A 27,561-nucleotide genomic window follows, 5' to 3' on the forward strand; every position below is an offset into this window, starting at 1 on the left:
ATGTGCAGCAGATGCTTAACTGCAAGAGAATCTGAGTATACAGTGTATGAAAGGCCCCCATCATAGGGCTTCCTAGGTGGCAATAGTGGTAAAGAATCTGCCTGCCAATTCAGGAGACATAAGAGACATGGGTTTGATCCCTGGGTCGGGAAGATTCTCTGGAGGAGGAAACGGCAGCCCACTCTAGTATTCTTGCCTGGAGAATCCTGTGGACAGAGGAACCTGGCGGGCTACAGTCCAAGGGTCGCAAAGAGTCAGACATGACTGAGCAACTGAGCACAAAAGGTCCCATCATGTGGCATTTGAAACAGCAGAGGAGGAGTCCCTGATACTGCAATACCTGTGGTCACAGAAGAGAAGCCATTCCTGGTTCAGTTTCTATTCAGGGCCTCTGTCATGTAGTTATATTAACTACAAGATGCCTTTTTAATTAAACCTTTCTGGATAGTGATGCTGAATTTCTCCAAGATGGGCCTGGAACACACATACAGTCATATGGTGGGAAAGGGCTCTAAGAATAAATGCTAATCGCTGGTTCCCTAAACTGTGCCACAGGTTGGAGTCCCAGCAGGACTTGTATCTCTAAAAACAACATAGTTACAAAACAGAACAGACTCTCAAGGACTTATTTTGTGCCAGGCACCACTGTAAATACTTTGACAATCTGAATTCATTTAATTATTGTCCTTCATTTATTATTAATAGCCCTTTGTGGGGGGTACCGCCATATAACAGACAATGAAACAGGCAAAGCAACTTGCTGCTGATCCCCCAGTTATTAAGTGGTACAGCCAGGTTTCTGGAACTAGCTAGTTGATGCTCTCAACCCATACACATTTGGCCACAGAAATGGCGGGCACTGTTCTTCCCATTTCCAATTCTCCCACGGTGGTGTGGACACAGGACCCAGGTCGCCTGGGCACATTTAGAGCAATGTATGTACCTCAGTTACCTTGAATGGCAACCACAATTGGCATAGACCAGGGACCCCAGGGTAGTCCTCAGGACTGAAACCATTCAGCAGTTTGAACCGGATTCCCAGGCAGATCAGTGGTGAAGAATCAGCCTGCAAATGCAGGAGATGCGGGTTTGATCCCTGGGTGTGAAAGATCCCCCTTGAGGAGGAAATGGCTACTCACTTCAGTATTCTTGCCTGGAGAATCCCATGGACAGAGGGGCCTGGTGGACTGGTACACCGTTGTCCAAACAGGAGTGGGTCTAGTTCTATCCTAAAACGTTCCCGACACACCTAGGTCCTAGGAAGGGAGAGGGCTTGAAAAAGGTAGATAGAAACCATGGTTTTCCTAAGGGCTGCCCGGCCTAGGACACAAGCACGATCCCTGGCGTGGGCCTCTGAGAGATGACACAGCAGGAGTCACTCTCCCCAAACTGCGCAGCCCAGACTCCAGATGACCCACAGAGAAAATGAGGCAAACAGCTGATGAAGCTGTCCGTTAACTGCGGCCCCACCTGCGCCCAGAGGCCAAGATCTGAACAGATTAAGGCGTCAACAGTACCGCGACACGCCGCCCCTAGTCGGCTCAGCGGTTGGAGCACAAGGGTGGAGGGACCAGCCCCTAGCGCTGCGTAACGGCGCCCACTAGTGACGTCACGGGCAAGTGCCGGCCAGAAGCCCGCCCCTGTGGGTCACGTGAGGTCGCGCCGCCTGGACCACCGAAATGCGCTGCCAAGAAGTGCGCTGGGCGCCAGTGCTCGTTTCTGTGTGGGCTGTGAGAGTGCTTTTGGGGGTTCGGAGGGGAAGAGGGTAGGTTCTGGCGAGTTTTTCCTGCCAGTCTCGTCCGGCGCCGGCTTCCTCGTTTTCCTTAGCGCCTCGTCAGCACGCTGCCCCTGAACTCCCTTCTCTCTGACCGGATGCCCCGGCGTCTCGGCCTCACAGAAGCCGCAGAGGTGGTTGCGGAACCTCCTAGAGTCCCGGTCCAGACCTTTGCCACCGAGGCGTGATCCTCTTTGTTTAAAAGAAGTTGGCCCAACAGATCCCCGTGGCCGGTACTGAAGTATCTGATGTTTGGGGTCTCCTGCTTGCTTGGGTGGAGAGCCTCTTAGGGTCTCCCGTCCCCTGATAGCTCTTGTGACCCTGAATATTTTACTCAATCCAAATCAAGCCACCCTTGTTTCCTCTCCATAGGCACTTTTGGGAGTCAATGACGTGGTCCCCATAAGCACTTTATTAGGTTTCTAAGTTGTTCAGACTCAGCACTGTAGGGGCCTAGTTCCATGTGTGTCTCGGTCCGCTCGGTGTGAATGGTCCCAGGAGCGCTCTTGGGCAGAAGAGACAGGTGGTGGATTGTCCCGAATACCAGCTAGACCAATTCATGAGGAGGTGGGGGCCATCAGACCCTGTACTCCTGCCAATGCTGGAAATGAGATGGAAGACTGTGGGCGGTTGTTGGTGATATAGAAAAGGGACCATTGCGCTCATGGCTCTTCTTCTCTTAGCTTTTAAGGTTCTTGCTTTTCCAAAGCGGGAGGAGTGCACAGAGCCAGGGGACATCAGCCATGCTCCAAACCACTTGGCCTCAGGTGAGCCTACCTTCATTTCAGTCTTAAAAGTCACATTAGCTATCAGGTCATTAGGAAGGGACCGAAAAGGCCTAACTTGGCGAGGCTTTGGTTTCCCTCTTGAGTCCATCCCCAGGGCTAAGGTTGTAAATACGTGGTGGAGGAGGTAAGAGTCTTGTGTGTAGAGTGAAAAGTTTGGATATATAGGTTTTAAGTAGAAAAGGGGGGACCCGTGTCAAGAAATTTCCCCAGAACATGAAAATCGAGATCATTTGAGATATTCTACAAATAAAAGTTGTTTGCATAAATATAGAAAACAGCTTTGCCTAAAGGGAAGCATTTTGGGGGTGGAGGATAAATTAGGAATATGGGATTAGCAAAAAATAAAATTAGGTTGCTAGGTGAGAAACCGCTTGAGAAAAATTCTCAGTTGAAGAGATTGCTCCACAAATAGTAGGTGTATCCCAGAGAGGCCTGCATTGTTCTTTGCATATGTGCTTTCAGATTAGGCACATAGTGCTGAATAATGCAGACAAGTTCTCCTTTCTCATGGAGGGTACTTTACCAAAAACAAGTAAGTTGATATCGTAAGTACCTGTTGCTCAAGTGCAGTGCTTCCTAGCAGTGAGGTACACAGATGGGCAGCATCAGGATCACTTGGGTGCTTATTAAAATTGCAAATTGCTAGGTGCCACCCTAGATCAGTAATCATACTGGGGAGGAGGGTAGGTCGGGTCAGGAATCTTGTAGCAAGTTCTGTGGGTGATTCTTATGCATCCTCTCAAATTTGAGAAGCCTCAAAGAAGCTCCCTTTGAAGCTGGTCGTCAGGGAATCCCTCATGGAGGTGGTCACATGAGCTTGAGACCTCATGAAAGAAGTAAAAATAGGCTGGAGAACTACTGGAGAGAGAGCCAAAGCTGAACTTTCCAGGGAGTATAGCAAATGTGTCAGCCCTGAGGTAGGGGAGAAAGCTGGGTGTATTCTAGACAGAGGTTAGAGGAATTAGTTCATTGTGAGGTGGGACAATTAGGCACGTGTTTTGGAGGTCACTGTGAAGATTCTGGTTTCACTTCTGAGTTCAGTAGGAAGACCCTAAACGATTTTAAGCAGGGCATGTGAAAGGGATGGATTTACATATCAAAAGGATTTTTGGCCCATAGTGGTGAGTTCCATGCAAGAGTGTGAGTCAATTAGGAGGTTGTTGCAGTCCAGGTAAGAGGTTAAGTATTGCCTCCCTGCTGTCTCATCTTTCTTTTTTTTAGTAGACTCTTTTTTTTTCCAGTGAGAAATTTTAGGTTCATTGCATAATTGCACAAAAACACAAGACTCCCCAAATGCTTTCTGCCCCCATACGTCGATAGCCCATTATCAGAGTGGTACATGAATTCAACTGATGAACCTACACTGACATAGTCACCCAGAGTCCATAGCTTGCACTAGGGTTCATTCTTGGTGTTGTACATTCTGTGGTTACATGTGTATAAATGATGTGTATTTACTATTATCATATCATACAGTGTCTTTTCACAGGCTCTAAAAATCCTGTGTCCTGCCCTCCCTTCCTGGCAACCGTTGATCTTTTTGCTTTTTCCACAATTCTGTGTAGTTGGCATCCTACCTTTTCATGTTGGTTTCACTCACTCAGTAGTATTCATTTCAGGTTCCTGTGTGACTTCATGGCTTGATAGCTTGTTTTCTTTTTAGCACTCTATAATACTCCATTGATTGTACCACAATTTATTCACCTACTGAAGGACCATTTGTTTGCTTCCAAGTTTTGGCAGTTGTGAATAAAGCTGCTATAAACTCTTTGTGCTTGTTTTTGTGGGGCCATAAGTTTTTAGCTCATTGGGAAGATACGAAGGAGTATGATTGATGGATCATATGGTTAGAATTTGTTTATTCTAGTTTTATAAGGAGCTGTTAAACTGTCTTCCAAAGTGTTTGTATTTTCACCAGCAGTGAATGAGAGTTCGTGTTGCTCCACATCCTCACCAGTGTTTAGTGGTGGTAGTGTTTCAGATTTTGGTCATTCTAGTAGGTTTGTTGGGATATCTCATTGTTTTAATTTGCATTTTCCTGAACACGTAAGTTGTAGAGTATCTTTTAGTACACTTGTTTGCCATCTGTATAACCTCTTTGGTGACATTTCTGTTCGGGTCTTTTGCGCACTTTTTCATTGGGTTCATTTTCCTGTTGAGTTTTTAGAGTTCTTTGTGTATTTGGGATAATAGTCCTTTATTATGTACGTCTCTTTAAATGTTTTCTCACTATCTGTGACTTGTATTCTCATTTCCTTGAAGTATTGTCCTTTTAAGGTAGTGTTTAATTCCCCCTCATCTTTTCTTTCAAAAATGTATTTCCTTCAAAACCTTCTCAGCTCTATGATGTGTTACTTTTTTTTCAGATGACTTTAAATGAACCTCAACTGCTGCATAAATCTCATTGATTTTTTTTTTTTTTGGTGAAGAAGTTGATTTTGTTGGAATTATAGGCAAAATTTGGGATTGACTTCTTTACAAGTTTGATTCTTCCCATTTAGAAACACTGTATATTATAATTTATTCAGTTCCTCTTTTATTTAATAGACATTTAGTTTTCTTCATCTTGGTTTTTGTTGGGTCTGTTCTTAGCTCTTTTCATATGAATGGCATCTTATTTTCTCCCCTTTTGTTTTTTGACTATTTACGGTGATACAACTAATCATTTTGGTTCGTTTATCCTATATCTAGGTAACTTAATGAATTATTCTGTCAGTTTTAAATGTTTTTCATTGTCTTGGGTCTTGGATATTTTTTAAAAAGATAGCTATTTCATCTGCAAGCAAAGATATTTATGTTGCTTTCCTATATTTATGTGCCTTCTCCAGTCTTTTTAAAAAGTTTATTTATTTTTAATTGAAGGATAATTGCTTTACAGTATTGCATTGGTTTCTGCCAAACGTCAACATGAGTCAGCCATAGGTTTACCCATGTTCCCTCCCACTTGACCATCCCTCCCACCTCCCTCCTCATCCCACTCCTCTAGGTTGTTACAGAGCCGCAGTTTGAGTTCTCTGAGTCATACAGCAAATTCCCGTTGGCTATATGTTTTACATATGGTGGTGTATGTTTCCATATTACTCCCTCCATACCTCCTAATCTCTCCTCCTCTCCTACCCCCAGCCATGTCCATAAGTCTGTTCTCAAAGTCTGTGTCTCCACTGCTTCTCTGCAGATAGTTTCATCAGTACCATCTTTCTAGATTCCATTTTTAAGCATTAGTATATGGTAATTGTTTTTCTCTTTTTGCCTTACTTCACTCTGTATAGTAGGTCTAGGTTTATCCACCTCATTAGGACTGACTCAGATGTGTTCCTATTTATGACTGAGTAATAAACCACTGTATATATGTAGCACAGCTTCTTTATACATTCATCTGTCAGTGGACATCTAGATTACTTCCATGTCCTAGCTATCGTAAATAGAGCTGCAACGAACATTGGGTTACATGTGTCTTTTTCAGTTTTGGTTTCCTCAGGATATATGCTTAGTATTGCTATTGCTGGGTCATATGATAATTTTATTTCTAGTTTTGTGAGGAATCTTCATACTGTTCTCCATAGTGGCTGTATCAATTTGCATTCCCACCAACAGTGCAAGAGGGTTCCCTTTTCTCCACACCCTTTCCAGCATTTATTGTTTGTTGAATTTTTTATGATAACCATTCTGACCGGTGTGAAATGAGATCTCATTGTAGTTTTGATTTGCATTTCTCTAATGCAGTGAGCAATGTTGAGCACCTTTCATGTGTTTATTAGCCGTCTTTATATCTTCTTTGGAGAAATGTCTGTTTAGGTCTTTTGCTCATGTTTTCATAGAGTTGTTTGTTTTTCTGGTATTGAGTGGTATAAGCTGCTTGTATATTTTGGAAATTAATCCTTTGTCAGTTGTTGCATTTGCTGTTTTTTTCCCCCCCATTTTGAGGGTTGTTTCTTCACCGTGTTTATAGTTTCCTTTGCTGTGCAAAAGCTTTTAATTAGGTCCCACTTGTTTGTTTTTATTTCCATTACTCTAGGAGATGGGTCATAGAGGATTTTGCTGTGATTTATGTCATAGAGTGTCCTGTCTATGTTTTCCTCCAGGAGTTTTATAGTTTCTAGTCTTACATTTAGGTCTTTAATCCATTTTGAGTTTATCTTTGTGTATGGCGTTAGGAAGTGTTCTAGTTTCATTCTTTTACACATAGCTGTCCAGTTTTCCCAGCAGCACTTATTGAAAAGACTGTCTTTGCCCCATTGTATATTCTTGCTTCCTTTGTCAAAAATAAGGTATCCATAGGTGCATAGGTTTATCTCTGGGATTTCTATCTTGTTCCATTGGTCTATATTTCTGTTTTTTGTGCCAGTACCATACTGTTCTGATGACTATAGCTTTGTAGTATAGTCTGAAGCGAGGAAGGTTGATTCCTCCAGTTCCATTCTTCCTCCAAATTGCTTTGGCTATTCGGAATCATTTGTGTTTCTTTATGAATTGTGAGATATTTTGTTCTAGTGGGGAAAATGCCATTTATAATTTGATAGGGATTGCTTTGCATCTGTGGGTTACATCTGGTAGTATAATCATTTTCACAATATTGATTCTTTCAACCCAGGAGCATGGAATATCTCTCCATCTGTTTATGTCATCTTTGATTTCTTTCCTCAGTGTCTTACAGTTTTCTTTATACAGCTCTTTTGTCTCCTTAGGTAGGTTTGCCCCTATGTATTTATTCTTTTTATTGCAATGGTAAATGGGATTGATTCTTTAATTTCTCTTTCTAATATTTCTTTGTTAGTATGTAGAAATGCAAGTGATTTCTGTGTATTGATTTTATATCCTACCACTTTATTAAGTTCACTGATAGTATCTTTAGGGTTTTCTATGTATAGTATCATGTCATCTGCAAACAGAGTTTTACTTCTTCTTTTCCAATCTGGATTCCTTTTATTTCTTTTTCTTCTCTGATTGCCATAGCTAGCACTTCCAAAACTATGTTGAGTAATAGTGATGAGAGTGGGCACCCTTGTTTTGTTCCTGATCTTAGGGGGCATGCTTTCATTTTTTCACCATTGAGAAGAATGTTTGCTGTGGGTTTATCATACATGGGCTTTATGTTCAGATAGGTTCCTTCTATGCCCATTTTTTGAAGAGTTTTTTTTTTTATCATAAATGGGTGTTGAATTTTGTTGAGAGCTTTTTCTGCATCTATTGAGATTATCTTAAGGTTTTTATCTTTCAATTTGTTAATATGGTGTATCACATTGATTGATTTGCATATATTAAAGAACCCTTGTATCCCTGGGATAAACCTGACTTGATCATGGTGTATGATCTTTTTAATGCATTGTTGAATTCTGTTTGCTAGAATTTTTATCTATGTTCATCAGTGATATTGGCCTATAATTTTCCTTTTTGGGGTTTTCTTTGTCTGGTTTTTGGTATCAGGGTGAGGGTGAACTCGTAGAATGAGTTTGGAAGTGTTCCTTCCTCTGCAATTTTTGGAGGAGTTTTAGAAGGTTAGGGATTAGTTCTTCTTTAAATGTTTGATAGAATTCACCTGTGAAGCCATCTGGCCCTGGGCTTTTGTTTTGGGGGAGATTTTTTATTACAGTTTCTATTTTAGTGCTTGTAATTGGCTTATTCATAATTTCTACTTCTTCCTGGTTAAGTCTTCGAGAGTGAACTTTTCTAAGAATCTATCCATTTCTTCCAGGTTGTCCATTTTATTGGCATATGCAGTGAAGCTAAGTGAAAGTCTCTCAGTCATGTCGAATCTTTGCGATGTCATGGACTATACAGTCCATGGAACTCTCCAGGCCAGAATATTGGAGTGGGTAGCCTTTCCCTTCTCCAGGCGATCTTCCCAACCCAGGGACTGAACCCAGGTCTCCCACATTGCAGGTGGATTCTTTACCATCTGAGCCACAAGGGAAGCCCTTATTGGCATATAGTTGCTCGTAATAGTCTCTTATGATCCTTTGTGTGTCTGTGTTGTCTGTTGTAACCTCTACTTTTTTCATTTCTAATTTTGTTGATTTGATTCTTCTCCCTTTTATTCTTGATGAGTCTGGCTAATGGTTTGTTAGTTTTGCTTATTTTCTCAAAGAACCAGCTTTTAGTTTGATTAATCTTTACTATTACTTCCTTCATTTCTTTTTTATGTATTTCTGTTCCAATCATAAAGATCATAAAATCATAAAGATTTCTTTCCTTCTCCTAACTTTGGGTTTGTTGTTGTTGTTGTTGTTATTGTTCTTTTTCCAGTTGTTTTAGGTGTAAAGTTAGGTTGTCCATTCGATGTTTTACTGTTTCTTGAGGTAGGATTGTATTGCTATAAAAGTCCCTCTTAGAACTGCTTTTGCTGTATCCCATAGGTTTTGAGTTGTTGTGTTTTCATTGTCATTTGTTTCTAGGAATTTTTTGATTTCTTCAGTAACCTGTTTGTTATATAGAAGCTTATTGTTTAATCTCCATGTTTGTGTTTTTCTTTACAGGTTTTTTTTCCCCTGTAATTAATATCTAGTCTCATAGAGTTTGGTCAGAAAAGATGCTTGATATGATTTCAATTTTTCAAATTTACTGAGGTTTGATCTGGAACCCAAGATGTGGTCTCTCTTGGGGAATGTTCCATGTACACTTCAGAAGAAAGTGTATTCTTTGCATTTGGGTGGAAAGTTCTGAAGATATCAATTAGGTTCATTTAGTCTAATATTTCATTTAAGGTTTGTGTTTCCTTATTTTCTGTTTTGATGATCTGTCCATTGGTGTAAGAGGGTGTTAAAGTCCCCTACTATTATTGTGCTGCTATCAATTTCCTTTTTATGTCTGTTAGTATTTGCCTTATGTATTGAGGTGCTCCTTTGTTGGGTTCAGTTCAGTTCAGTTCCTAGTTGTGTCCAGCATTTGCCGCCCCATGGACTGCAGCTCGCCAGGCTTTCTTGTCAATCAAAAACTCCTGGAGCTTACTAGAACTCATGTCTGTTGAGTCAGTGATGCCATCCAACCATCTCATCCTCTCTTGTTCCCTTCTTCTCCTGCCTTCAATCTTTCCCAGCATCAGGATCTTTTCCAGTGAGGCAGTTCTTTGCATCAGGTGGCCAGAGTATTGGAGTTTCAGCTTCAGCATCAGTCCGTCCAATGAATATTCAGGACTGGTCCAACGCTTACCTCCATACATGACAACAGGATACATGACAACTGGAAAAACCATAGCTTTGTCTAGATGGACCTTTGTCAGCAAAGTAATGTCTCTGCTTTTTAATATGCTGTTTAGGTTGGTCATAGCTTTTCTTTCAAGGAGCAAGTATCTTCTAATTTCATGGCTGCAGTCATCATCTGCAGTGATTTTGGAGCCTCCCAAAATAAAGTCTGTCACTGTTTTCATTGTTTCCCCATCTATTTGCCATCAAGTGATGGGACTGGATGCCATGATCTTAGTTTTCTGAATGTTGAGTTTTAAGCCAGCTTTTTCACACTGCTCTTTCACTTTCATCAAGAGGTTTCATCTTTAGTTCCTCTTCACTTTCTGCCATAAGGGTGGTGTCATCTTTGTATTTGAGGTTATTGATATTTCTCCCAGCAGTCTTGATTCAACCTTGTGCTTCATCCAGCCCAGCATTTTGCATGATGTACTCTGCATATAGATAAGCAGGGTAACAATATACAGCTTTACATATTCCTTTCCCAATTTGGAACCATCTGATGTTCCATGTTCAGTTCTAACTGTTGCTTCTTGACCTGTACACAGATTTCTCAGGAGGCAGGTAAACTGGTATGGTATTCCCATCTCTTTAAGAATTTTCCAGTTTGTTGTGATCCACACAGTCAAAGGCTTTGACACAGTCAATAAAGCAGAAGTAGATTTTTTCTGGAACTTTCTTGCTTTTTCAAGAGTGAAAAAAAGTGGTTTTCCCTACTTTCTTCAATTTAAGCCTGAATTTTGCAATAAGGAGTTCATGATCTTGGCCACAGTCAGCTCCCGGTCTTGTTTTTGCTGACTGTATACAGTTTCTCCATCTTTGGCTGCAAAGAACATAATCAGTCTGATTTCAGTATTGACCATCTGGTGATGTCCATGTGCAGAGTCTTATCTTGTGTTATTGGAAGAGGGTGTTTTCTATGACCAGTGTGTTCTCTTGGCAAAACTCTGTTGGCCTTTGCCTTGCTTCATTTTCTACCCCAAGGTCAAAGTTGCCTGTTCCTCCTGGTATCTCTTGACTTCCTACATTTGCATTCTAGTCCCCTGTGATGAGGAGAACAACTTTTTTTGGTGTTACCTCTGGAAGGTCTTGTAGGTCTTCACAGAACCATTCAGCTTCTTCGGCATTAGTGGTTGGGGCACAGACTTGGATAACTGTGATATTGAATGGTTTGCCTTGGAAACAAACAGAGATCATTCTGTTGTTCTTGAGACTGCAGCCAAGTACTGTATTTCAGACTCTCTTGTTGACTATGAGGGGTTCTCCATTTCTTCTAAGGGATTCTTGCCCACAGTAGTAGTTATAATGGTCATCTGAATTAAGTTCGCCCATTCCAGTCCATTTCAGTTCACTGATTCCTAAAATGTTGATCTTCACTCTTGCCTTCTCCTGTTTGACTACTTCCAGTTTACCTTGATTCATTGACCTAACATTCCAGGTTCCTGTGGAATACTGTTTCTTTCTTTTTTTTTTTTTTTTGGAATACTGTTTCTTTACAGCACCAGACTTTACTTCCATCACCAGTTACATCCACAACTGGGTGTTGTTTTTACTTTGATTCTATCTCTTCATTCTTTCTGGAGTTATTTCTCCACTGTTCTCCAGTAGCATATTGGGCACCATATTGGGGAGTTCATCTTTCAGTGTCCTATCTTTTCGCTTTTTCAAATGTTCATGAGGTTCTCAAGGCAAGAATATATGAAGTGGTTTGCCGTTCCCTTCTCCAGTGGACCACGTTTTGTCAGAACTCTCCACCATGACCCATCCGTCTTGGGTAGCCCTACATGTCATGGCTCATAGTTCCATTGAATTAGACAAGGCTGTGATCCATGTGATCAGTTTGATTAGTTTTCTGTGATTGTAGTTTTCATTCTGTCTGCCCTCTGATGTGGCATCCTGTGCCCATCACTTCATGGCAAATAGATGGGGAAACAATGGAAACAGTGAGAGGTTTTATTTTTTTCCGCTCTAGAATCACTGCAGATGGTGACTACAGCCATGCAATGAAAAGATGCTCGCTCCTTGGAAGAAAAGCTGTGACCAATCTAGACAGCATATTAAAAAGCAGAGACATTACTTTGCCAACAAAGGTCCATCTAGTCAAAGCTATGGTTTTCCTGGTAGTCATGTATGGATGAGAGAGTTGGACTGTGAAGAAAGCTGAGCGCCGAAGAAGTGATGCTTTCAAACAGTGGTGGTGGTGGTGTAGTCGCTAAGTCATGTCCAACTCTTGCTATCCGTGGACTGTAGCCTGCCAGGCTCCGCTGTCCATGGGATTCTCCAGGCAAGAATACTGGAGAAGGTTGCCATTTCCTTCTCCAGGGGATCTTTCAGACCCAGGAACTGTGGTATTGGAGAAGACACTTGAGAGTGTCTTGGACTGCAAGGAGATCAAACCAGCCAATCCTAAAGGAAATCTTTCCTGATTATTCATTGGAAGGACTGATGCTGAAGATGAAGCTCCAATCCTTTAGCCACCTGACGCGAAGAACTGACTCATTGAAGAGACCCTGATGCTGGGAAAGATTGAAGGCAAGAGGAGAAGGGGAAGACAGAGGATGAGAAGATTGGATGGCATCACTGACTTGATGGACATGAGTTTGAGTAAGCTCTGGGAGTTTTTGATGGACAGGGAAGCCTGGCGTGCTGCTGTCCATGGAGTTGCAAAGAGTCAGACAGGACTGAGACTGAACTGAACTGCCCTCTGATGGATAAGTATAAGAGGCTTATGGAAGATTCATGGGAGAAACTGAGTGGGAAACTGGGTCTTGCTCTGATGGGCCGGGCCCTGCCCAGCAAATCTTCAATCCAATTTTATGTTCCTGAGCAGTGCTGTGTTCCCTCCCTGTTGTTTCACCTGAGGCCAAACTATGATGGAAGTAATGAAGATAATGGGGAGCTCCTTCAGAAGGTCTTGTGCAGGCATACTCAGTGCTCCCAGGCATGCAGTGGGCCACCACTGACCCATGCGTCTGCTGGAGACCCCTGTACACGCATGGGCAAGACACTCATGTTGGGTGCATAGATACTTACAATCTTTATGTCTTCTTGGATTGATCCCTTGATCATTATGTAGTGTCCTTCTTTACCTCTTGTAGTATTCTTTATTTTAATGTCTGTTTTGTCTGACATTGAGAATCACTACTCCAGCTTTTTTGATTTCCATTTGTATGGAGTATCTTTTTTCATCGTTTTACTTTCAGTCTATATGTATCTCTAGTCTGAAGTGGGTCTGTTGTAGACAGCATATATATGGATCTTGTTTTTGTTTCCATTCAGCCAGTCTGTATCTTTTGGTTGGAGTGTTTAATCCATTACATTTAAAAGTAATTATTGATGTATATGTTCCTATTGACATTTTTAAAATGTGAATTAAGACATTTAATTGTTTTGGGTTTGTTTTCATAAGTCTTTCCTTTCTCTTGTGTTTATTGCTTATATATGTCCCTTTAATATTTTTTGTAAAGCTGGTTTGGTGAAGCTAAATTCTCTTAACTTTTGCTTGTCTGTAAAGCATTTGATTTCTGCATTGATTTAGAATGAGATCCTTGCTGGGTAGAGCAATTTTGGTTGTAAACATTTTCTTTCAGTACTTCAAATGTATCCTGCCATCCCCTTTGGCCTGCGAGTTTCCGCTGAAAGATCTCTGTTAATTGTATGAGTTTTCCCTTATATGTTACTTATCGCTTTTCCCTTGCTGCTGTTAATATTCTTTCTTTGTGTTTATCTTTGTCAGCTTGATTAGTATGTGTCTCAACGTGTTTCTCCTTTGGTTTATCCTATATGGGCCTCTCTACATTTCTTGGCTTGATTAACTATTTCCTTTCCTATACTGGGGAAGTTTTCAACTATAATGTCTTCAAAATTTTTCTCAGTGTCTTTCTTTTTCTCTTCTTCCTCTGGGACCCCTATAACTTGAATGTTGATGCATTTAATGTTGTCTCAGAGGTCTCAGGCTATCCTCAATTCTTTTCATTCTTTTTCTTTTATTCTGCTTTTCAGCAGTTACTTCCACCATTCTATCTTCCAGCTCACTTATTTGTTCTTCTGCTTCCATTAATCTACTATTGGTTCCTTCTAGAGTATTTTTAAGTTAAGTAATTGTGTTATTCATCTCTGTTTGTTTATTCTTTATTTCTTCTGTGTCCTTTTTACTTGTGTTAATTGTATTGATTGCTTCTTGCATTTTCTTCGTTCTGTTTTCTAGGTTTTTGAACATCTTTGTTATCATTCTGAATTCTTTTTCAGGTAGTTTGCCCATTTCCTCTTTGTTTAGTTGGTCTTGTGTGTTTCTAGTTTGTTCCTTCATTTGTGCAGAACTTCTCTGCCTTTTCATTTTTTTTTTTTTACCTTACTGTGTTTGAGGTCTCCTTTTCTTAGGCTTTGAGGTCGAATTCCTTCTTCCTTTTGGTTTCTGCCCTTGGTGGGCAAGGTTGGTCCAGTGGTTTGTGTACGCTTCTGTTGGGTGTGACTTGTGCTTGTGCTTTGGTGGTAGGAGGTAAGTTTTTTTTTTCCTCTGGTGGGCAGGGCTGTATGAGGTTGTAATCTTGTCTGCTGGTGACTGGGTTTGTGTTTTTGTCTTGTTTGTTTGGGTGAGGCATCCTGCACTGGCTATTGGCAGTTGGGTGATGCTGAGTCTTGTATACAGGTGGAGGCCTTTGTGGGAGTTCTCTAATTAATACTCCTTGGGGTTAGGAGTTTTCTGGCAGTCTAGAGTCTTGTTGTCAGTGCTCCCACTTCAAAGGCTCAGGGCCAGATCTCTGACCTGGGAACTGAAATTCCACAGGTGGTTTGTTTTGGTGTTAAAGGGTATTAAAACAAGTGCACTAAAACAAGAGACAAAGTGCAAACCCCAGACAAATGGCAAATACAAAATCAGGCAAATGGTAACCACAGTAATGGAATACATACACACACAGTGGTGGTGGTGGTGTAGTCGCTAAGTTGTGTCCGATTCTTGCGAGCCCATGGACTGTAGCCCACCAGGCTCCTGTCCATGGGGATTCTCCAGGCAAGAATATTGGAGTGGGTTGCCATTTCCTTCACCAACACACACACATATACACCCATAAACAAAACCAAAGCAGTCCAAAAAAAGAGAAAGAAGATATTCATCCATCAAGCAAAGGAGAGCAAAAATGATATCAACCAGTTAAAAACAAAACTAACTAAAGCATAAACTGGAAAGGAAAAACAAAGCAATGTACCAACTGGGGAAAAATGCAACAAAAACAAAACAGACTAATAAACATGGTGAGAAAAAGAGAGAAAAGGAAGAAAAGACTAGAAAAGCAAAGTTAAATAGAGGTAGCTAAAGGAGATTGATATATATTAAAGAATAACAACAGGAAAGGAGTAAGAAAAGCAGACAAAAATATGTAGAAAATAATAATAAATTAAAAAAAAATTTTTAAGGGGAAAACCCCCTCAAAACTGCAAAAGGGCAACATAAAGTCAGGTGTATTTAAAGGAAATAAATTATCAAAAGCATGAATAAATTTAATAGTACTAATAAAATCAAAAACTGTAGCAACAGAGGAAAAGAAAAAAAAATCCAGAAGCAACTACCATATAAATTAAAATATAAGAATAATAAATTTTTTCTTTGATCTCAACTATCAGTGTCCTTTCCCTTGCTGTGAGTCACAATTTCCCTAGTATGCCCGCCAATACTGGGCTGGTCTCTGAATCTGTTGTGGGGGCAGCTCAGACTCTAATCTGGTCCTCCTCCAGCGTGTTCTTGCCTCCAGTGTCCGAAACTGCCAATGCTAGTGTGTTTTCTTTTGCGGGACCTCTCATTGACCTTTTATATAGTCCATAGACACAAAATCTGCCTAGTTGATAATGTGGATTTAATCTGCAGCTTGTACCACTGGTGGGGAGGTTTTGGGTTCTTTTTCTTAGCCACACTGCCCCTGGGTTTCAGTTGTGGTTTTGTCACCACCTCTGCGTGAGTCATCCACAGGGGTTTGCTCCCGAGGCTGCCCTGGAGGAACTGGATCTGCCCCGGGGAGGACTGGGTGTGTAGGTGGTGTAGCTGCTTGGATCACTGGCGCCCTGGCAGTCTCAGGTACTCAGGGGAGCCACTGTCTAGGGCAGCAGGAAGGATGGTGCTCTTAAGGTTTTTCTAGCCTCTGGCTGCTCTGTCCCAGTGGGGTTCGCGTGAGGAGATGGCAAGAGAGCATGCATCACAGGGACCCTGGCAGTCCCGGATACGCAGGGGTGCCGGCGGCAGTTGTCACAGGAGGCATGGTGCTAGTAAGACTTTTTCTAGCTTCTCCAGCTCTACCCCAGTGAGGACTGAGCATGTAGGTGGCACAGCTGCTTGCTTAGATCGTGGGAATTTTGTCAGCGCCGCATATTCAGGGACACCAGCGGCCTCAGACAAAGGAGCTATGGTCCTATTAGAGTCTCCTAGCCTCTGGCAGCTGGTGATCACGGGCCTCTGGCTGGTTCTTCTCTTGCTTGGCCCGTTGAGACACTTACAGGACCTTTGGGTTAGGGTCCTTCTCTGATTCTGGCATGTCAGGCACTCACAGGATCCACCAGTTGGGGTTCATTTTTGTTTCTCAGTGCATCAGGCACTTAAAGGGCCACCCTGGCTGGGGTCCTTCTCTGTTGTTTGGTACATCAGGTACCAAAGGGCCACGCTGGTGGGATTCTTCTCTGTTGCTCAGAGCATCAGGTGCTTAGAGGGCCACCCTTTCTGGGGTCTTTCATCTGTCCAGTGTTGAATGTGTGGGGAGAGAGAGGCTATAGAGACGGCTCCACCCCGTGTGTGACTCAGCAGTATCACCCTGCCTCCATGTTTGCCTGGCTTTCTTTCACATGCGTTTCCCACTATAGTCTCCTCCCTCATGTCCACTCCAGCCATCTCCCTGCAGTCAGTAGTAGACCCTGCCCTGGAATTGCTCTGAAATCACTAAGCTTCAGCTCCCAGCTGCTATGCTTTCTAGGGGAATTCTGTCCCTGTCCAAGGAGAAACTCCAGAAAGAATGAAGAGTCTGAGCCAAAGCGAAAACAACGCCCAGTTGTGGAAGTGACTGGTGGTAGAAGTAAAATCTGAATCTGTAAAGAAACAGTATTCCATAGGAACCTGGAATGTTAGGTCCATGAATCAAGGTAAACTGGAAGTAGTCAGACAGGAGAAGGCAAGAGTGAAGATCAACATTTTAGGAATCAGTGAACTGAAATGGACTGGGCGAACTTAATTCAGATGACCATTATAACTACTACTGTGGGCAAGAATCCCTTAGAAGAAATGGAGTACCCCTCATAGTCAACAAGAGAGTCTGAAATACAGTACTTGGCTGCAGTCTCAAGAACAACAGAATGATCTCTGTTTGTTTCCAAGGCAAACCATTCAATATCACAGTTATCCAAGTCTGTGCCCCAACCACTAATGCCGAAGAAGCTGAATGGTTCTGTGAAGACCTACAAGACCTTCCAGAAGTAACACCAAAAAAAGTTGTTCTCCTCATCACAGGGGACTAGAATGCAAATGTAGGAAGTCAAGAGATACCAGGAGGAACAGGCAACTTTGACCTTGGGGTAGAAAATGAAGCAAGGCAAAGGCCAACAGAGTTTTGCCAAGAGAACACACTGGTCATAGAAAACACCCTCTTCCAATAACACAAGATAAGACTCTGCACATGGACATCACCAGATGGTCAAAACTGAAATCAGACTGATTATGTTCTTTGCAGCCAAAGATGGAGAAACTGTATACAGTCAGCAAAAACAAGACCGGGAGCTGACTGTGGCCAAGATCATGAACTCCTTATTGCATCACTACAAACAAAGCTAGTGGAGGTGATGGAATTCCAGTGGAGCTATTTCAAATCCTAAAAGATGATGCTGTGAAAGTGCTGCACTCAATATGCCAGCATATTTGGAAAACTCAGCAGTGGCCACAGGACTGGAAAAGGTCAGTTTTCATTCCAATCCCAAAGAAAGGCAATGCCAAAGAATGTTCAAACTACCACATAAGTGCACTCATCTCACATGTTAGCAAAGTAATGCTCAAAATTCTCCAAGCTAGGCTTCATCAGTACGTGAACTGTGAATTTCCAGATTTTCAAGCTGGATTTACAAAAGGCAGAGAAACCAGAGATAATTGCCAGCATCCAGTGGATCACTGAAAAAGCAAGAGAGTTCCAGAAAAAATCTACTTCTGCTTTATTGACTGTGTCAAAGCCTTTGACTGTGTGGATCACAACAAACTGGAAAATTCTTAAAGAGATGGGAATACCATACCAGTTTACCTGCCTCCTGAGAAATCTGTGTACAGGTCAAGAAGCAACAGAACTGAACATGGAACATCAGATGGTTCCAAATTGGGAAAGGAATACGTAAAGCTGTATATTGTCACCCTGCTTATTTATATGCAGAGTACATCATGCAAAATGCTGGGCTGGATGAAGCACAAGGTTGAATCAAGATTGCCGGGAGAAATATCAATAACCTCAGATACAAAGATGACACCACCCTTATGGCAGAAAGCGAAGAAGAACTAGAGATGAATCCTCTTAATGAAAGTGAAAGAGCAGTGTGAAAAAGCTGGCTTAAAACTCAACATTCAGAAAAGTAAGACGACGGCATCTGGTCCCGTCAGTTCAGTCACTCAGTCATGTCCGACTCTTTGTGACCCCATGAATCTCAGCACTCCAGGCCTCCCTGTCCGTCACCAACTCCCAGAGTTCACCCAGACTCATGTGCATCGAGTCCGTGATGCCATCAAGCCATCTCATTCTCTGTCATCCCTGTTTCCTCCTGCCCCCAATCCCTCCCAGCATCAGGGTCTTTTCCAGTGAGTCAACTCTTCGCATGAGGTGGCCAAAGTACTGGAGTTTCAGCCTCAGCATCAGTCCTTCCAATGAATACCCAGGACTGGTCTCCTTTAGAGTGGACTGGTTGGATCTCCTTGCAGTCCAAGGGACTCTCAAGAGTCTTCTCCAAAACCACAGTTCAAAGGCATCAATTCTTCGGCGCTCAGCTTCTTTCACAGTCCAACTCTCACAACCATACATGACCACTGGAAAAACCATAGCCTTGACTAGACGGACCTTTGTTGCCAAAGTAATATCTCTGCTTTTGAATATGCTATCTAGGTTGGTCATATCTTTTCTTCCAAGTAGTAAGCGTCTTTTAATTTCATGGCTGCAATCACCATCTGCAGTGATTTTGGACCCCCCCCGCCCAAAATAAAGTCGGACACTGTTTCCACTGTTTCCCCATCTATTTCCCATGAAGTGATGGCACCGGATGCCATGATCTTCTTTTTCTGAATGTTGAGCTTTAAGCCAACTTTTTCACTCTCCTCTTTCACTTTCATCAAGAGGCTCTTTAGCTCCTCTTCACTTTCTGCCATAAGGGTGGTATCATCTGCATAGCTGAGGTTATTGATATTTCTCCTGGCAATCTTGATTCCAGCTTGTGCTTCTTCCAGCCCAGAGTTTCTCATGATGTACTCTGCATATAAGTTAAATAAGCAGGGTGACAATATACAGCCTTGATGTACTCCTTTTCCTGTTTGGAACCAGTCTGTTGTTCCATGTCCAGTTCGAACTGTTGCTTCCTGACCTGCATATAGGTTTCTCAAGAGGCAGGTCAGGTGGTCTGGTATTCCCATCTCTTTCAGAATTTTCCACAGTTTATTGTGATCCACACAGTCAAAGGCATTGGCATAGTCAATAAAGCAGAAATAGATGTTTTTCTGGAACTCTCTTCCTTTTTTGATGATCCAGCGGATGTTGGCAATTTGCTCTCTGGTTCCTCTGCCTTTCCTAAAACCAGCTTGAACATCTAGAAGTTCATGGTTCCTGTATTGCTGAAGCCTGGCTTGGAGAATTTTGAGCATTAGTTTACTACGATGTGAGATGAGTGCAATTGTGCGATAGTTTGAGCATTCTTTGTCATTGCCTTTCTTTGGAATTGGAATGAAAACTGACCTTTTCCAGTCCTGTGGCCACTGCTGAGTTTTCCAAATATGCTGGCATATTGAGTGCAGCACTTTCACAGCATCATCTTTTAGGATTTGAAATAGCTCTACTGGAATTCCATCACCTCCACTAGCTTTGTTTGTAGTGATGCTTTCTAAGGCCCACTTGACTTCACATTCCAGGATGTCTGGCTCTAGGTGAGCGATCACACCATCATGATTATCTGGGTCTTGAAGATCTTTTTTGTACAGTTCCCATCACTTCATGGCAAATAGATGGGGAAACAATGGAAACAGTGATAGACTTTATTTTGGGGGGCTCCAAAATCACTGCAGATGATGACTGCTGCCATGAAATTAAAAGACACTTGCTGCTTGAAAGAGAAGCTATGACCAATCTAGACAGCATATTAAAAAGCAGAGACATTACTTTGCTGACAAAGGTCCGTCTAGTCAAAGCTATTTTTCCAGTTGTCGTGTATGGAGGTGAGAGTTGGACCATAAAGAAAGATGAGCGCCAAAGAATTGATGCTTTTGAACTGTGGTGTTGGAGAAGACTCTTGAGCGTCCCTTGGACTTCAAGCAGATCCAACCAGTCCATCCTAAAGGAAATCAGTCCTGAATGTTCATTTGAAGGACTGATGCTCAAGCTGAGGCTGTGATACTTTGGCCACCTGATGGGAAGAACTGACCCATTGGAAAAGACCCTGATGCTGGGAAAGATTGAAGGCAGGAGGAGAAGGGGACAACAGAGAACGAGATGGTTGGATGGCTCACCAACTTGATGGATATGAGTTTGAGTAAGCTCCAGGAGTTGGTGATGGATGGGGAAGCATGGCGTGCTGCAGTCCATGGGGTCGCAAAAATTTGGATTAACTGAGCCACTGAAGTTACACAGCATCCCTGTTCAGGGTACATATGGCTGCAGCAAGGATTGTCCGTGTGATTCGCATTCCATTCAGATAATCACAGATCAGTTGCCTCACTGTCCCATCAGCCTCAAATGTTTCTCCTCTGTCCCAAATGGTTGCCTCAATGTGGGATCTCACCTTTCCTTCAGTTCACCTCCAGGTGCAGTCCTCATCACACTCCTCTTTTTCCCCCTACTTCTTTTGTCCTACAGAGTTTGCATGGTTTTATATATACTTTTCTGGTGATCGGGTACTCCTGCTCGCTCTCAGCTGGTGTTCTGCAAGATCATCTGTGTCTGAAGTTATATTCCTGATGAATCCATGGAGAGAGAAGTACACCTTGTCCATTTATGCCTCCACCATCTTGGATTTCCTGAACATTGCTATTTTTAGTTTTTTAAGGAACCTCTGTACTTTTCTCCACAAAGTCTGTATCAGTTTACTTTCCCATCAGCAGTATAGGGAGGTTCTCTTTTCACCACACCCTCTCCAGCATTTATTGTTGGTAGATTTTTAGATGATGGCTCCTCGGATCATTGTGATACCTCATTGTAGTTTTGAGTTGCATCTTTTCGTGTGCTTCTTGGCCATGTGTATGTCTTCCTTGGAGATGTCTGTTTAGATCTTCTGCTCATTTGTTTTTTTAATATTGAATACAAGTGCTGTTTGTAAATTTGGGAGATTAATCCCTTATTGGTAATATTACTTGCAGATACTTTCTCCCACTCTGGGTTTTTCTGTGCAAAGGCTTTTGAGTGTAATTAGGCCTCATTTTCTTCTTTCCATTACTCTGGGAGAATTGAAAAAGATATTGCTGCAATTTATTTCAGAGTGTTCTGCCTATATTTTCCTCTAAGAGTTTTATAGTATCTGGTCTTACATTTAATTAATCTATTTTGAGTTTCTTTTTGTAGATGGTGTTAAAGTTCTAATTTCATTGTTTTAAATGTGTAGCTGTAGTGGGACTATTTCAAAGGAGTGGCTTCTCTGCATGTAGTGGAAGCTGGTGGAGAAGGCTAGAGAGAAACTAGGGCGGGGAACATATGTGGTTGTACACGTGTATTTTCGCTGAGCAGAGATGGGGAGAGTAGTTGGTGTACAGAGAATAAGGTGACAGGTTATGGGTACCTCAGACTTCCCTGGTAACTCAGCTGGTAAAGAATCTGCCTGCAATGCAGGAGACCCTGGTTTGATCCTGGGTCAGGAAGATCTGATGGAGAAAGAACAGACTACCCCCTCCAGTATTCTTGGGCTTCCCTGGGGGCTCAGATGGTAAACAATCCACCTCCAGTGCAGGAGACCTGGCCTTGATCTCTGGGTTGGGAAGATCCCCTGGAGAAAGGAATGGCTATGACTCCAGTATTCTGGCTTGGAGAATTCCGTGGACAGAGGAGCCTGGCAGGCTACAGTCCATGGGGTTGCAAAGACACAACTGAGCAGCTTTTACTATGGTGTGTCAGGGCGGCCGATGCTAGAGAGGCAGCTCCGTGGAGACAGGAACCTAAGAGGTTGACACAGTTACAGCCTGGAGAGCCCCTGCTGCCGGGTGGTGAGGTTTGGAGCCACAGAGCTGAGCAGGTAGGACAGCCTTGGTGATCCACGTTTGAAGGTGGAAACCAGTGCTCTTGTCCGTAGAACAGACCTTCCATGGGGCTCAGAGTCACAGACCTTGGCAGGTCCATTTCTTCCCTGAAGCTCACACTGGCCCCCTCCGGCCCTCACTCAGAGCCTGAGCAGGAACCTGTTGTTTCAGGAGCCAGTGACCTTTGAGGACGTGGCCGTGTACTTCACCCAGAACCAATGGGCCAGCCTGGACTCTGCACAGAGGGCCCTGTACAGGGAGGTGATGCTGGAGAATTACGCAAACGTGGCTTCCCTCGGTAAGGTCTCTCAGTGGCCCTCTGATAGCTGATATCTTCCTCAGATGTCTTGGGAGTTCTAGTAGTCCTTAGGGTTCTGTGGAGATGCTGGGTGGGGAAATCCCAGGTTCCCCTTGGCTTTGAAGTTGGACTTTATTCCTTCCCAGGGAAGAGTGTGGTTTTGGACCCTGAGGGAAAGGACTCTTGGGGTGCCCCCAGGTGACCTCAATTCTTCTGTCCTTGCAATGTTGTGGATGTGGGCCCTCTCCTGTGTGCAGGAGCCTCCCAGGATATGGGTACATTCATCCTTCCTGAGGGGATGTCCTTTCTTCTGAGTCAGGGCGAACTTGCACTTTCTCCCTGGGGAGAATCACTGTCTCCCTGATCTTGCCATGGAGTGCAGTTTGGACCCCTTCCTCAGAACCCCTGTGTGGCTCATTGGTCCCCCAGGCAGTCCCCTTCTCCCCCCAGCTCAACTCGCCTGCCTTGGGTTGGGCAGAGGGATCTCAGTAACAGCTCTGGATGTCTCTCCTCAACTTGTCTGTCTCTCTTTCTTGTTGGAGTAGTGTCTCCATTCCCCAGACCTGATCTGATCTCCCAGCTGGAGAGAGGGGAAGCTCCATGGGACCCCGATCCCTGGGAAACAGAGGATTTGAGAGGCATCTGTCCAGGTGAGTAAGGGGACTTAGCACCATCTGGTTTCGCCTTCCTGGTTTACTGGAAATGTTTCTTCTGCATTTGAGAGCAAAGCTCCCTGTAGCTGACCCTCTGACCTGTATTGAGTTCCTGTCCCAAACCTGTAAGGACAGTTTTCATGGCAGGGTTTCAGCCATACTTTATAAGAAGGTGTGATTCTGTGCATCAAACTGATTGATTTGTACCACAGCTATGATTTTATTTTCCTTTTTAGTGTTTATATCATTTTTAGTATTTTAAAGTTCCTGATGCCATAATGTTGTGGTTTACAAGGAATTTGTTTTAAATGGGGCCATAGAGGAAAGGGCAAGAATACTGCCCCATTTCCACACCGAACACACACACCCACTTACCCTAAAATTTCCTGGAATCTTTGCTGATGAGTTAGTCCTGGGAGGCTGTAATTATTTGGGTTTTCTTTACTCATTCCCAGGTGGCTCAGATGGTAAAGAATCTGCCTGCAATGTGGGAGACCTAGATTTAATCCCTTGGTTGGGAAGATCCCCTGGAGAAGGAAATGGCAACCCACTCCAGTATTCTTGCCTGAAAAGTCTCATGGGTGGAGGAGCCTGGCAGGCTACAGTCCGTGTGGTCGCAGAGTCGGATGTGACTGAGAGAATTCACTTTTCTTTTCTTTAGGAAGAAACTTTCCAGGCCTCACTTCTCACACATATTGTGATACTGTAAAAAGTGGTTTCTTTAGCAGTAAAACCACGGTGGCCTACAGTTCTCCAATCAACTTGTATTCCCACTGACTTTCTGAAATAAATAATCTTTTATCCTAGAATATTATATGAAATATTTAAAAGTAGAATTGTCAGGCTGTTATTTAGAATTCAAAATTGGGGGTGGTTTCCTGGCTTCAGGTGGGGCATTGGGATCCATCGTTTCTCTGTTTGTGTTTCTGGGCTTCTCAGCTGCTCCCCTTCATCTCACCATTGTCTTTTCCCTCCTTGGGGGGTCTCCCTCTCTTTCTTTTGAAGCCTGTTTGCATTTCGTGCTGGTCCATCTTACCTCACCCATTCTTTTTTTGCTCTTTTTTTCCCCTCTTGCTTCCTTTCCTTCCCACTCTTGAAGCTCTCACTTGCCCACCTCACCTGCACTGGTTCATTGCCCAGCCCTTCCTTATAAGAGGCACTTCCTGGACTGCAGTGTCATCGCTTGTCCAGTTTATGCTGTTGTTTTTCTTTTTCTCTCTCATCCTCCTTTATGGAAGCTCATAACCATCTCATGGGTGTATTTTAAAAAATCACATCCTACAAGAGAAAACCAGGACTGCTGGATCCTGTTTCCCTTCCAGTTCAGTAACGAGGAAACTTGTGGTTTCTTTGGTCAGGTGGTGAGAGGGGCATCAAGACAGAAGAGCCAGCGGTAGAGCAGCAAGCCTCCGAGGGCACAGAGGCCCACGGCAGGCCCGTGGGAGGGCTTCTCACGAACGGGTCTCAGCACTTGGATTTTGAAAGCAAGGCAGTGTGGCAGACTATCAATCTGAACCCAAATCTGATACTTCGAGGTGGCATGAAGTTCTACAAATGCAAAGAATGTGGGAAGATCTTCCGATATAACTCACAGCTCCTTCGGCATCAGAGTAGGCACACTGGGGAAAAGCCCTTCAAGTGCAAGGAGTGTGGCAAAGCTTTCAAGTCCAGCCAGAACTGTATCATACATGAGAAAAATCACATTGGCAAAGGACCCTATGAATGTAAGGAGTGTGGCAAAGGTCTGAGTTCCAAAACTGCCTTGACCCAGCATCAGAGGATCCACACTGGGGAGAAGCTCTATAAATGTAAGGAGTGTGGCAAAGGTCTGAGTTCCAACACTGCCTTGACCCAGCACCAGAGGTTACACACTGGGGAGAAGCTCTATAAGTGTAAGGAGTGTGGGAAGGCGTTCACCCAGAAGATCACTTCCATTCAGCATCAGAGAGTTCACACCGGAGAGAAGCCCTATGAGTGTAAGGTGTGTCGAAAAGCCTTCAAGTGGTATCCCAGCTTTCTTCAGCATCAGAAAAGGCACCGTGTGGAGAAGCCCATCAAGGCTTTCGGGCCGCCCCTGCTGCGTCCCCAGGGCCCCTCTGCATCCTTGGCTCCCGGGTGTCTCCCGGGCCCGGGCTCTGGTCCTGCTGTGGCCGTGGCCTTGCCACACGCCGTCCTCATTCCTGCCTCCGGGCCCGTGTTCATGCTGCTGCCCGCCTCCGGGGTTCTTTCTTCTCCTGTCCAAGTAGTTCGTGTCTTCCAGGGTCTTCCTCCTGCTGGGAAGCCGTCCCCAGTTATTCTGACCCCTTCTCCTCACCCCCCGTGACCTCTCTCTTGGCACTTCTCTGGCTGTTACAGCGGATCTAACCTACCTTCAGCTTGATCTGTAGCTTTTACACTGTACCTGTGTTCCAGCTATTTGAGCATAAACCCCATTGTAATCGAGATACACTTAAAGACTGTGTTATATACAATATATTCGCTTCTGGGTAGAAAATGGAAACACTTGACTTTCGTATTGGTCCCTTTCAGACTTGATCAGTAATGACCGTATCTGCATCATGGGGCTGCTTGTGGGTGAAGTGCTGGTAGGACGCTGTGGTGAATTAGGGATGTTTCAGAGAAGATATCCCCATGTCAGGCCCCTGTGATGTGAGAGAAGCTGCCTGGGAGATACGGGAGGCATGTGAGATCTGTCAGAGTTTAGAACTGGCCTGAGTTTCCAACCAGGGCCTTTAGAAATGAATGCAGGTGGTTCAGTGGTTGAAGGTTCATGGTGTCTTCATGCAGTTGAAGTTGGGTTGCCTTTGACACAGACCACTGAGGATCTCATACGTCTCTGAAAAAAATCATGTAAAATAACCAGTTAAAAAACATGTATTGGGCCTCATGGGTGGCTCAGGGATAAAGAATTCACCCCCAGTGCAAGAGAAATGGGTTCAGTCCCTGGTCCAGGAGATCCCACATGCTGTGGAGGAAGTGAGCCCCTGTGTCGCAGCTACTGAGCCCACCTGCCTCAGCTACTGAAGCCTGAGAGCCCTGGAGCCTATGCTCTGCGACAAGCCACTGCCGCAAGAAGCCTGTGTACTGCAACTAGAGAGTGGCCCTTAATTGCTGCAGGTGGAGAACAGCCTGTGCAGTAAAGAAGACCCAGCACAGTCCAAAAAAGGAATACGTGTACACAGTGATCGGAATTATTTATCTGATTGATAGCAGTCATGTCTTGAAACATGAAAGGTGTGTGTTCTTTAAATCTTTAGTTTTGCTCTTGATATGCAGTTGTTTCCTTTTAACTTTGGTTTCCTAAGCACACATACAGCAAAGCATTCATCTTTGCTCCACCCATTGTGTACATTTTTCTTGGTGGGCGTTCTCGTTTGCTGTTGGCAAGCGTTGGTTTCTGCATTTCCTTTTCTCCAGATAGCATAAATTATGAGTTTGGCAAATTACTAAAGAAATAGGAGCAGATGATTGGGGGAAATCTGAACATGCCTGTGTAATGTTTTTAAATTTTTATTTATTTATTTTTGTTGGCACTGGGTCTTCATTGCTGCACTGGGCTTTCTCTGCTTGTGGTGTGTGGGCTTCTCATTGCAGTGGCTTCTCTTGTTGTGGAGCACGGGCTCTAAGGTGTGTGAGCTCAGTAGTTGTGGCATGTAGCCGTAGTTGCCCCATATTATGTGAAATCTTCCCAGACCTGGGAGCAAACCTGCAGTCCACCAGGCTCCTCTGTCCTCCACTGTCTTCTGGAGTTAGCTCAAATTCTTATCCATTGATCAGTGAGGCTCTTTAACCATCTAATCCTCCACCTTCTCCTTCTGCCTTCAGTCTTTCCTAGCATCAGGGTCTTTTCCAGTGAGTCAGCTTAGTATCAGGTAGCTGAATTATTGGAGCTTCAGCTTCAGCATCAGTCCCTCCAATGAGCACTCAGGGTTGAGATCCTTTAGATGGACTGGTCTGATCTCCTTGCAGGTCAAGGGACTCTGAAGAGGTTGTGACAGGTTAGTGAAGGAGAACTTTGGATTGTTCTTGCTTTTGACTTTAGATGAGGTCTTTTATAACTATGCAAAGGACTATGTGAAGTAATTCCTGGGAAAAGAACTGAGTTATGCATTACAGGCATACCTTATTTTATCGCACCTCATTATATCTGTTTTGCATATACTGTGTTTTTTACAAATTGAAGGTTGTGACAACACTGCATTATCGGAAAATGGCTAAGATATTTTAGCAATAAATAATTTTTAATTAATGCTGTTCCTCCTTTTTTTTTTGGACATAATACTATTATACACTTCACAGATTGTAAACAACTTTCATATGCACTGGGAAACCAAAAAATTCACGTGACTTGCTTTCTTGCTGTATTTGCTTTATCATGGTCCTCTGGAACCAAACCCACAATATCTCCAACATGTGCCTTCCTAGCACTGTTGTGCT

The 27,561-nt window shown here is 43.4% G+C and overlaps 1 protein-coding gene and 1 long non-coding RNA gene across 7 annotated transcripts in view; one reads left to right on the top strand and one right to left on the bottom strand.

The window, feature by feature from the left end:
• The first annotated feature begins 1,611 nt into the window (after positions 1-1,611).
• On the top strand, positions 1,612-27,373 carry LOC138424202 (zinc finger protein 621-like). 6 transcript variants are annotated; one of them, XM_069560707.1, is made up of 6 exons: positions 1,637-2,007; positions 2,458-2,541; positions 8,255-8,371; positions 22,345-22,471; positions 23,017-23,121; positions 24,483-27,373. In XM_069560707.1, exons 4-6 carry the CDS (start codon positions 22,438-22,440, stop codon positions 25,445-25,447), a joined length of 1,104 nt encoding a protein of 367 aa, XP_069416808.1. In that variant the 5' UTR covers positions 1,637-2,007; positions 2,458-2,541; positions 8,255-8,371; positions 22,345-22,437; the 3' UTR covers positions 25,448-27,373. The 6 variants fall into 6 exon arrangements, with proteins under 6 accessions (XP_069416810.1, XP_069416806.1, XP_069416808.1 ...); XM_069560706.1 differs by having other exon boundaries at positions 1,637-1,765; XM_069560709.1 differs by lacking the exon at positions 8,255-8,371 and having other exon boundaries at positions 1,612-1,765.
• LOC138424204 (uncharacterized) overlaps positions 23,321-27,561 on the bottom strand; it is a 29,084-nt gene continuing 24,843 nt past the window's right edge. The window contains exon 4 of the long non-coding RNA XR_011250681.1: positions 23,321-25,960. This is a non-coding gene — a long non-coding RNA (uncharacterized lncRNA). The remainder of the gene's footprint in view (positions 25,961-27,561) is intronic.

This window comes from Ovis canadensis, chromosome 19 (genome assembly GCF_042477335.2).
Source record: "Ovis canadensis isolate MfBH-ARS-UI-01 breed Bighorn chromosome 19, ARS-UI_OviCan_v2, whole genome shotgun sequence".
In the NCBI taxonomy this organism is placed as follows: Eukaryota; Metazoa; Chordata; class Mammalia; order Artiodactyla; family Bovidae; genus Ovis; species Ovis canadensis.